This window comes from Pterocles gutturalis, unplaced genomic scaffold (genome assembly GCF_000699245.1).
Source record: "Pterocles gutturalis isolate BGI_N339 unplaced genomic scaffold, ASM69924v1 scaffold39853, whole genome shotgun sequence".
NCBI classification, from domain to species: domain Eukaryota; kingdom Metazoa; phylum Chordata; class Aves; order Pterocliformes; family Pteroclidae; genus Pterocles; species Pterocles gutturalis.
In genome coordinates this window covers 23,814-35,604 of record NW_010124393.1, presented here as the reverse complement: position 1 = coordinate 35,604, position 11,791 = coordinate 23,814, and the positions used below count along the sequence as shown (strand labels likewise).

At 41.0% G+C, this 11,791-nt stretch overlaps 1 protein-coding gene across 1 annotated transcript in view; it reads left to right on the top strand.

Moving 5' to 3' along the window:
* Nucleotides 1–5,792: 5,792 nt before the first annotated feature.
* CCDC158 (coiled-coil domain containing 158) overlaps nucleotides 5,793–11,791 on the top strand; it is a 23,670-nt gene continuing 17,671 nt past the window's right edge. The window contains exons 1-6 of the mRNA XM_010078242.1: nucleotides 5,793–5,879; nucleotides 6,277–6,386; nucleotides 6,641–6,968; nucleotides 7,306–7,382; nucleotides 8,316–8,426; nucleotides 9,558–9,672. Of these exons, the coding sequence (XP_010076544.1) occupies nucleotides 5,793–5,879; nucleotides 6,277–6,386; nucleotides 6,641–6,968; nucleotides 7,306–7,382; nucleotides 8,316–8,426; nucleotides 9,558–9,672 (828 nt within the window). The remainder of the gene's footprint in view (nucleotides 5,880–6,276; nucleotides 6,387–6,640; nucleotides 6,969–7,305; nucleotides 7,383–8,315; nucleotides 8,427–9,557; nucleotides 9,673–11,791) is intronic.

The following is an 11,791-nucleotide window of genomic DNA, read 5'->3' as shown; positions in this document are numbered from 1 at the left end:
TCCCTCAATTGTCAAGTACTACACAGCTAAAGCAGGAGAAATTGCCACTGATTCAGTTCTTCAGAGTTTACAATCAAACCCCACATTACAGGCGCTGACTCCTTGCTAATGGCTGCTCTGACTTTTTCTAAATTCCTTCAAATATCCACAGTTTCTTTTGCAAATGAAGTTCATCAAAGCAACAGTGCCCCCACCTGCTGCCTTTTAGCTAACACAGTTTTTTAAACAGTTCTCACAGTTTAAATTGTCTTACATTACATTACCACAAAAAGCACCCATTAAGACTCTGTACAGCCTCAAAAGGATTTCAGTCAGCTACCAACGTAGTTCATGTTTGGTTTTTTTTTTTTTTCTTCTAGAGAGACATTCCTATGCTTACACGGGGAAGCTCTACTCGGGTAATTCCCAGGGATATTCCCCAAATAGGAGAAAAGTTATTCAGGTACTAGATCCTAAAAGGGTTTTCTGTCCCCAGGGTGTAATTGGTATTTCAGGGGTGGTAGGGGAAAGCAGGAAAGAGGCTGGAGTGCTCAACCGCGGACTCCCACGAAATACCAGACAAAAAAGGCACCTGCTGCCAGGAGAGTTAATGCCGGGGAATCGCCACAGCCCTGTCAGGGGAAAAGCTATCACGTTTCCCGCCGAAGCCGGAGGCCTTTTGATTGACACTTTGCTGAGAAATCAAACAGTGGATGCGGCGTTTATTGGCTCCCCCTCACGCACATGATCAGCTCCAGAGGAGGAGTTTGTTCCCAAGGCTACCGAGTCGGGCAAAGGGGCGAGGGGCAGGTGGCTCAGGAGGGGTTGGGAGCTGGATGTTGCAGCCCCGCAGCACGGCAAAAGCAGGAGCGAATGCGAGGTGATCAATGCCCCCCTCCCTTCCCAGCCCCACAGCAAGGAGCAAAACCTCTGTGCACGGTCCAAAATACAGAAGAAACAAATCTCACCGGTGTCTGTCAGAGGTAGGTGCAGGCCGCCTCCTGGGTCAGTTTTCATGCTTTGTTAACGCCTGGGACCGTCTGAGTACTGCAATCTGGCTTCAGGATATTGTCTACCATATTCGCCTACAAGCTCCTTTGCCTCTTTTCTCTGTGGATAGGAAAAAAATATATTTTCAGTGCTGCCTCTTTTTCTAGGCAGCACAATAGAAAGTCCTAGTTTCCTCGAGTTGTTTTCCATCCTTTGTGTTTTTGCTGGTGATGCACTGACAGCTCTGGAGCACAGTGCAGCTAGGAGAGTGGAGACCAGAGGTCTGTTTTCAGCAGGTTAATTCTTATTTTTCTTCTCTCAGTCTATAGTTCACGTAAAAACCACTTTCCTACCTTTGTCTTTTAGCACTATATGAATGGTTTTCTTCTCTTGTAAATTAAAATGGAGCGTTCTCTGTTGAGGAACGGTTATGTATTTTTCTTCTTAGTCAGGTATTTAAATATATAAACGTATCTGCCTGTCTTCTGAGTGCTCTGACTTAAAAGTCTCCAGCTCTCTGATTATTTTCTTTTGGGCTCAGTTCATACACCTGTTCCTGGAGACTTGTAACATGGTGTGTCTGGTATAAGCTGTTGGCTGTTATTTTGAATAACTTGAAAACAGGGACAGTCTGTTGCCACCTGCATGTTCGCTGCTGAAATCAAGATCCAAAATGGGACAATCAGCGACATCATTTCCTTCACTGAAGTAAAGCAATCCTCTTGGGACCCTGTACCCACCCTCTGAGAATTGAAAATACCCATCAGGCAATCACCTTTAGAAATCCAAAACCATTTAATTTCTGAAGAGACTGGTTTTAGTTTACTTCTGAATTGGATTTTTGGGGAGACAATTATGGCCCTCAGGCCTTTTCTGTGGCAGGAAGAAGCCCCCTCCAAAAATGTGCTACCTCGCTGGCCAAATCCTGTAAGGAAAACGACCCAGGCCCTCCCCTACCTCCCTCTGTGAGGGGATTTTTATCTCCACTCTGGAGATCATCATTAATCACCTGCCTTCACAGTCCAGCGGCTGTGAGGGTGGCTTCCCTCCCGTCCCTGCCACCCGAGGGGGACACCCGTGAGCGGCCATTTTGGGGTGGAGGGGCTGAAGGCCGGCAGAGCCTGGGGATGGCGACCCCCGGTGCCGTAGCTGCGCGGCCCCTGGTTCAGGCCACGCTGAGGAGAAGCGGGCGGCTCCGGGAACATCGAGTGTCACCGCGGGAAGGCCCCTTCCCGGGGAGGAGGCGGGAAAAGAGGCGAGGTGCTGTTCTCACCCTGAGGGAGCGGCCTTTCTAAGGAGGGAGTTACCGGTATGCGCACTGATGAGGTAAAAATCTCCTCAGAGCGGGGGTGTGGAGGCTGGATAGAGGCAGAAAAGGTTTCGGAACAACCCTGCGTAGGTAGGAAGGACCGGTCAGGGTGCTCAGGGCTTTCCTCGTTTCCTGCCGCAGAGGAGCAGGTGGTCGCCTGCGGCAGCCATTTTGTTGGGGCTGGGCCGGGCCCGGGGCTCTCGGCACCGGCTTGGTCTCTTTCGCCGCAGGGAAAACGCAGGGCGGGGGGCTGACAGGGTCTGTCCTGGTTTAGGGAAAACGGTCCTCTCGTCGTGGCGCAGTTGAACTTCCAGGGGCTGCTTTGTGAGGGTTGGAGGCTGTGTTTTCACACTAAGGAAACATTTCTGATGCTCAAGATTGGGGTCTGTGATAAAGGGTTCTTTTTTCCCCCCACCCTTAAGTGCCCTCAGGAAGGACCGGAGGTGTTCTTTTTCAGTCAAATTGTATATTGAAAACGTCAAATTATCTATGGGACAGACATTGCTACTGCAGCTATCTCTGATGTACGGTCTTCCAGTGGACCAGTCACACAGGAAAATCTAAATAATGCAAATAAAGCCCCATCAAATACCATCCTGCTCAAAGCTACCCCCAAGTAATAATTTTTTCTTCATTTTCCACCCCTTTTTTTGCCCCCTGAGGAGCCAGACTTGTTCCCCAGGGGTTATTCATAGCAATAACACTCCCAAAACTCAAGACATAAAAGTCTAGACTGCCCCCAGACTTAAGTTTCTCTTTTCTTTTGGCCATACTTTTGAAAGTGCTTTTGTGAGGAAAAAGTCTGCTTGGACTTCAATCAAACAGATTGGGATAAAAAACAATTATAGATGAGATGAGGGCAGATGTTTATAGAAATATCGTCTTTAGAGTTTCTTGTAGAAAGATTCTGTATCTGGAAACGTGGTAGGAAAGTGGTGGTGTGTATGATTTGTCACTTAATTGTTGAAAAACTTAACAGGAGATGCTAACAAGTACTTAACAAAAGCTTGTATCTCTGTTCATCCAGACGAAACAAAGCATCAGTCTTTACAAAGAAGAGAAACTATCTCCTTCAATAGCGTTTAATTCTTTCTGCAGTATTAAAGTTGGATAGACAAAATTAATTTTTTATGACATAAAATTGATTCTTAATATATTAGGAAATAAGGACACATCTTTTTCTTCACAGGTGCTGTTACAAAGAGCAAGAATATTCAGAGATTAAGGTAGTACACAGATTTTGTTACTAGGTAAATTCGTGTACTTGCTATCTGTTGTTGAAGTAAACAGCACGCTCACTGAAAATGGAAGCCAACAGGTTCCTAAGGTGTAGTCTGTTATACTGATGTGACAGAAAGTGACAAAATTTGAGGATATGGGTCCCAAAAGTACTCTACAGTGAATTACGCTGGTAATTTAGTCTCAGGAGCTTCATTTCTATCCACAGTGGAATGAGTTCTTCCTGATGGGAATGGGATTTCTTCAGAAATATCAGGATACAGTATGGCCCTTTGATAATGAATTTCCAGGGACCCAGGGTTCTACCTACTGTTAGATTCAGAATCATTCAATATTGGAAAAGTGGTACTTGTGAAATGTAGTAATTTTTTTTTTCCTCTAGAAAACATTGCTTGGATTTAGTGATTTTTATATACAGTTGTGTATCTATACTTGAAAATTTCAGGCTGACAGACTCCTCAGGGTGCTTTTTGCCATGCTGCACAGCTGTCTTTGCATCTGTGTCCTCTGATCTTTTTATCAGTCAAGTTATAGAATGAAAATCTAGGTTTCTTAGGATGCATTAATACAAGTGCAGAGGTGGCATGACAGCTACAGTGCACAAAGACAGGGACTTGTTGCATTGTGAAAAAAAAAAAAAGTGCTACGTGGACAAAAATCAACTGTGCATGTTTTAATTGGGCCATTTGTGAATGTCGCGGTCCTGCTATATACGGACAACTGAGTTTACAGTAAATGACAGAGCGCTGCTCTCCTTCTGATCTCATATGCCTCCCTCACCTGTAGACTTGCCACTTTAAATGTTTCTCCATAATTTTAGATTCCTCTTTGTTGCTCAAGTATTTTTTCTTCATGTTTCCTCTTAGTGTTCTTCTGTTTACAGCTTGGAGGTGAACAGCCAAAACTTGCCTATTACTCTCACTTAGCCTGGGCTTATTTCTGGTTTGGTTACAAAAATTCCTTTTGCCTTTTTTTTTCCCCCTTACCTGTCTCCTTTCTTTGGATACACACATTGTCCTCCTCCCAGGAATGTAGGGGATGATCCATTCCAATAAAGTAAGATGGTGTGAATCCCTTCTTCTGTGCTCAAGGTGTTTACTCTGATTCTACAAGTTTTCTGGGATATTTCTTACTCTGCCTGTAAATGAATTATTTGACAGATTTCTGTGGGTTTGATTGACCATACAGTTACAGTTTTGTATCAGTAAGGTGGCATTTTACTGGCCAGCTACAAGAACAAATATGGAAATAAAAGGAAATTCCTTTTCTGAAGATAAACCAATTTAGTTTGGATTGTTTGATGAAGTGTTGTTTTACTTGTTTGAACTTCTATACATTATGCCTGCTAGTGGTAAAACTCGAGAGTTCAGTTGACTACAGCAGAGCTGCAGCAGAAGATGTGGCACTGTATTGACAAATCTAAGTGCAAACCAGGAAAATACAACAGTGTTACCAAATAAATTATTTGGTTTCACTTCTCTTTTCAGTTATTCTTTACAAGTTGCATTTGTGACGCAGTGCAGTTGGATACTTTTTTGTATTCAGTCCTGCCTTTTCAGCAATTGTTTCTATGTGCTGTTCTGCAGGGAGGCACTGGAAAGACAAACAAAAGAGGCTCTGAAACTCCGTGAAGAAGCTACCAAATTCCCTGTGGAGTCAATGATACTTTCTTTGAGTCATGAGGAATCTTTAGCAAGTCACAATATGCCTAGCTTGGGCAAGTATTAAACAGATTTCAGAAAAACATTTGGGAGTAAATCACTACAAACATTGCAGACTATTATGTGGTTTAGAAGGGTGCTCATAAGTTCATATTTGATATTTCGAGTTAAATCCTCTTTAGGCGCTGTATCTTGAACAGCTCTTGTTGATGCAAGCCCAAGGTAAAGGCAGAGCAGTTTTGAAGTATGCTCAACGCTGTGGCATTCCTCAGCCGGTGTGTAACCCTAGAATTGGTTGGGTTTGTTGTCCTTAGAATTCTAAGATGTTTCCTAGGTTCGAATACCTATAGATAGGCACTGAAAGGCAGCAGTGCCCTTGGCACTAATGCCAACTTTGCACAGGTGACTTTATTCTCATGTAAGGACTTTTTTCAACACTTAAATTTATCTGCCTTTCAGGTGCTGCTACCCCATTTCTCAGCAACTGGAATGTAGCTTCTTCCATTCTCAGCACAGTGATGGAAAACTCAGCCTCTTCTAGTGCTGGTAGCAGTCCATCCAATAGTGTGTTCTGTTCCAGAGATTAAATACATACTGGTTGTAAGTAAAAAAACATGAGTAGTCCTGGCAAGGACCACGTGGAAGATGTTGTGGAAGAATACTTGCAGAAAGGTAGAGATGTGCAGAAGAGACTGGATGAAGTGAGTTGCAAATTTGGGGTAGCTTCTTAAGTATGGAGGAGCTTTTGTAATTTTTGTCATTGCTGTGTCTTTGGACAGTTTTGCCAGTGCTATTTTGAGCAGGATATTGGCTTCTGTAAATTGTACTTGGCCATCATGACTCCCACGTGCCATTTGATAGACAAAAATAAGTAATGAGTAATAATGGTTTTGGCATGATCCATGTAACAGTGTTCCATGCATAGTTAGTCCACCCCAGCACAGTGGGACTACCTGGTTAGCTAAGAAATATTAAAAAACAAAACAAAAATAGCCTTTTAATTCCTGTACTTGTGCTGCTCTCAGCTTCTTCATTTTGGGTTATGTATTCAGTATTTTGGTAGGTTTAGCTTGGTTGTTTGGGTTTTTTCTCCTTTAGACCACTGAGCTACATGAGCAACAGAAAATCAATTTAAGACTGATCATTGCTGATTTGGAGACCAAACTGATGGAAGTAAAACTGGAAAGAGATGTGCTTCAGGATACCAGGTATGACGGCCAAGACAGATGTATTATGGAGAGTCAATGTATGGGCTTTGAGAGGCTCTGCAGATCTTTGACATGAGAAAGTGGCCCTCAGGAATGAAGACAATGAGACTACAGCACCTTGGCTTACAAAATGGCTTATTATGTAATTGTAAAAAAAGCAATTAATCAACCAAAGTATTATACCTGTTAGCCAGGATAAAAATCTGTCTTGTGAATCCTGTTTTCTAAATTATTTCTTTGGTTTCCATGCTTAGACTAAAAGAATCTCAGAGCCAAGAGAATGTAAAAATAGAACTAAAAAATACTATTCAAGAGCTTAAAGTTGCCAACCAGCTGCAGGAGGAGATGCTGAAGGAGGCTGACAGCGAAACTGAGCATCTGAAAAAGATGGTCCACAGCCAGGAGGAGGTACTTCTGGAACTACATGGCATCCTAATGGACTACAAAGACAGCACAGGCAAGAAACATTATGAGCATGAGAATATGACTAGCCTCCACATCCACAGCCTGAGCACAGCATTTGCTGACATCTTGCAAGATTTAGACTCAGAGGTGTCATACCTCAAAGAAAAGCTTGTCCTGGTATGTGGAAAAAGTGCTTCTTTTCCTTCCAACATTCTGTGGGATTTTTTTTTTAGAAAATATTTTTTAAAACTCCCTGAGTTCCTATCTAAACTGACCTAAGGAAGTGGTTATGGCATAAAGAGGTACAAATGCTGTTTTGCAGTTAAGGTGGCAGGTGCTGGTATGCCAGGCTGCTGCACTGTCCCCAACTTGAGATTGGGTTTATTGCTAGAATTTAAACTGTATTGTGCACATCTTCACAGTTCAAGGTGGAAGCAAAAGGAAAAGAATAACACTTTGAAAACTACTGTTTAGACAGTCTTCAGATGCTAGCTTTGTTATCTGTTTACAATAGGTGGAAGAAGAACTGGAGTCATTGAAGAAAGATTCGCAGACCCAAAGACAACTTCTGCTTCAGCAACATCAAAATAGGTACCTGTTCTCCATTTATTTATTCATAAAACATACATAGAATGTTTTTCATGTGTTCCAAAGATTATTCTTTGGTAATGATTATGATAACGGGGGGGTTGACAACATCTGGGGAGCAGCAAGCCATATTCTTGAGGACTTAAGATGCCTATTTGCTCTTGGTTTTCTGTCACCTTTTCCTTTCATGCTGACCATTTCCAGTTTTATTCACCGCCTCAAAAAATATATTTTGGAAGAATGTGCACAGAAATAGTGCCAGTATGATGATGTGCATTTTTTTTCTCTAAGCTTTAATATGCATATTATCACCTTTTTATTTTTTCATTGACCTCAGAGTATCAGGGTAGCCTTTTCTGGTGGCAGAGTGGTTTACAGTATTATAGTATTTTTCAGTCACAGCTCAAAACGTGGTTAAGCTGTTTGTTCAGAAGCTCTGTTTCTCTGACTCTAAAATTAGAGTACTTGGTCTTCTGTACTGGGAAGGCTAAGCTCGCTACTTGAGGTCTTCTAATGACCTTTTGATAAATTTTCTTGACCAGGATTATTAGTGTGCCTTACTCTTGTAAGTGTGTTCAGTCACTTCTGCTCAAGTGGATGTCTGGAATTTGTTGGGAGACTAGTTCTACTATTAAATGAAAAGAAAATAATGAAGGTAATCACTTCGGTGATTACATCAGCTTTTTCTTACTGATTTAATTAAGAGCTTTGTCCTTCCTTGTTCAAGAAGTCCTAATTTCCCCGTCTATCTACCTGAATTATACAGTAACCTGTTCAAAATAAAAGGGTAAATAACTCAATACATAACATTTCATTCACAATAAAGCATCAAAATGATTATGTTTCTGACTACTGAAAAATATCATTACCTCTGCAGTGGAGAACTGATTATTTGCCAAGACTAAAATTATAACCAGTGTTTTCTTTTTAAAACAGGATTGAGCAGCTAGTAAGTGAGCATGAACAGGAGGTGGCAGCACTAGCTGGTAGAGCTCACAGTGCACACCGCTATGCAAATAGTACCCAAAGCCAGATGCAGATCATTCAGTATGGGTTTTGATTATAGTACAGAAAATGTTAAGAGTAACCTTAATTTGAGGAAAAGCCTTTGCTGGTAGTATACTCTACTCTCTGCCCTAGTCTTTTGGTTTCTTACTGTCTTTGTTTAAAGTGTTAAGCAGTCCTTGCATAAATTATGGAATGAATAAAAAAAACCCCAAGAAACCATGCTATATAAAGGAGGGGCAAAATGGTCGTACATTCGGCAAACTTGGAGAACTGGGAGAGTCACAGGCTCATTTTGTTCTCAGTCTGCTGCTCTTCAGAAGAAGAATGTGGCCAGCAAAGTCAGTGGAAGTTCAAACTGTGCCTTGAGCTATCAGCTCTGTTCTTGCCACCAGCTTTTGGAATGACTAATCTCTGGTGTCCCTCTGAGTTCTGAACAGTTTCTGCAGAGTACCTGGCTAGAGTTAAAGGGTGAAAGAATATATAAACTAAGAGCTGTGGCTGAGTGCAGTTTTATGTGGCTGTATTGCCCCATGACCTTTGTCTTCCACACATTCAGTGGATTCAGATACAAAATTCATTTCCAGCAATGTTATCAATTGAATCAAATGTTTGCATGCTTGTACAAATAGTAAGAAATGGTAATTTTAAAGAAAGGGTTATCTTCATTTGGTACTGTTGACTTTGGGAGAATAAGAATAAAAAGACATTCCCACAAGCCACTCATGACTTAGAAATCAGTACTCAAGTTATCAGTTAAAAAAGGACATGCTATACAATGTTACAAACATAAGAATTGAATTTCAGTATGTATTATATCTGACTTGCATAGTTGAGACTGAATAGCTGATAGAAAAATGCTTCTCTGTTCTGCTTGTAGAATAGTTGGGCTGCATTTGAAAACGGACTTAACTTTCGTAGAACTTGCTTGAGGATAAATGAGTTATGAGGAATAAAAAGCATTAAGATTTCAATTTATATTATGTGAGGTGGCTCTTGGAGAGCTGACCAGTACGAAGGTGTAATTTTTATGTGATGTCACTGGGAACGATCATCATACTTTCAAGCAGTAAGTTTCAGTAGTCATACTGATTACAGCAAAAACAGCCACAATTGTTTCATGCTTTCAGAGTTTCTACCATTTCTAACTTCTCCATTTAAAACATTTCTTAGAGAACAAACAAGAAACCAAAATTCAGTGCATGCACATCAAGTTAAACATCTGGAATCCACAATTTCTCAGCTGCGTTCTGAATTACGAGAAGCTAAGAGGATGTATGAAGACAAGGTGTGTATGGATTCATGGGTTAGGATTAGTGCCAGCTAAACTGGCTATGTGGATACAGGAAGTGTTCTGGATAGATAAGGAAAGTCTTTTAGCAAGGGATTGCTTCAGAAAAACTCTGTGAATGATAAGATAAATTACATTATCTCTAAATCTGTGTGTATTGCTTTCAAGAACAAGTTGTATTTCTCTAACACAAAACCGTGTTGCAGAATATATTGAACGTGACATGGTTTTGCAGAATGTATAGAGAGCATACCATAAATTATGCTTTCTGGAAATCCATAAAATGGTTCTGCATTACAGACACCACTTGCACATGCAGGACAAGAACACTATTCCGCTATACAACTAGAGAATATATCATTAAAAAAAAAAAAAGAAAAAAGGCAATAATAATAGCTTCTTATTTAAGTCATAGAGCCCAGAAAAAAAGTTTTGCTAACTTTGTCTTGGTACATGCAAGGACAAGAGAGCATAGAGATTACAGCAGCGCTTGAAAAGTATTCAGGTGCCTGGAGAGATGCTCCAGTGTGAGTTAAGAATCTTAACATTCATTGAAATCCATAGGCTTCTTCTCAGCAGGATATAATATAAGCAAAAAAAGAGAGGCTGGCCAACACCTGTGTATTCAAACCATTTCTTAATCCCATTAGAAAACACTAGTCTTGACAAAATTTTTTTTACCACACTTCTCCTTGAAGACCAAACTTTTTCCAGGTAGTACAGCAGGGAATTATTGCAGACAAATGGAGAGAACTTCTTACAGTCCCTCCACAGAATGTCTGCCATGTCACTAACCACAGCATTTCATATCGCCTTTCCATATTATCTCTGTTACGTCTTTCACTTATTTCACTGCTTTGGATTCCAGTTTTATAAAAACGGTTTTGATATCTTTAAATTCTTCCTTATTTTTGGTAAGAGATAATTCATGTTCTCCTTAGAAAATTACCTGAAAATAGTTGCTCTTTGCTCCTTTTAAAAATTAGTGGAGCTAACCCATGCAGAAAGGCTTGATGGATCCAAATCTATCTTAGATTACAAGTCGTCAGGATTTAGGCATCCTTCTCCTGTATACTGTTGGAAAGGGAAAGTTCAAGTCACAGAAATGCCCTGGAGTTTGGCAGAGCTGATAGTCTCTGATCCAAAAAGAATCTGAGAATGGAATGGCAGGGATGTGGCTGGTCATGCCTCTGGAGCCGGGGTGTACGTGTGCTTGGACTGTGAAGCAGAGCAGGAAGGACAGGGTGTTTTACTACTTCTGTAGGTTTCAATATGTTTAAATTCCGTTGATCGGTGTATCAAAAGTCACACTAGTCAGTTTCAGAAGTGACTTTTCACAGCATCGTAGCTGCACTGTGGTGACTTTATAAATTAATCTTCATTACTGCGTTTCATCCTCAAGGAAGAGTACAGTATACAGCGTGCTTTTCTGTTAGGTCTAGTTACCTGAATTCTTTTGGTTTAAATCGAGCAGTGCACAGGATAAGGTCATATCACATATACAGCTGTAACTGTAGTGTATGTTCCTTAGGCATGCTCCCTTTCAGAATGCTTACTTCATAACAGATGTAAAATGGGAAGCTGGGAATCAGTTTCAGGCTATTTTTTCTGGAGTCTGCCAAGTCCAGAAAATGTTGGTTCCATGTAGCTATAAAAGCGTATACTACTTGGTCCAATAAAAATTTATTTTGAACACGAAGTGTAATATAAATTGCTAAGATAGACTTCAGTGAGAGACAAGCTGATATCTGGAGATCATTTGATCTCAGGCTGTTGTGTGGAGTCATCCCCAGGAAGGTGTGGGAGAGGGTCTAAATAAAGCTTTTACAACTCCATGTCTCTCTTTCAAAGCAAGCATTCCTCCGCAGCCTCTCTGGTAGGATAACACCTTAGCAACTAAAATTTTCAAGGCAATAGGTGAAAACTAAAACCAGTATAAGGTGTTGGTACCAGATACTTCCAGCAGTCAGAAAATCTGGTGGTTAACTAGTGGATATAAACGTATGTATGTAAGTGTTCCGTTTGGATATGCCCGTGTTCATATCTTTCTGTTTATTAAAAAGGGTTGCACACTGGCCTGTCATCTCATACACTGACAGAACTTGCATCCTTTCAG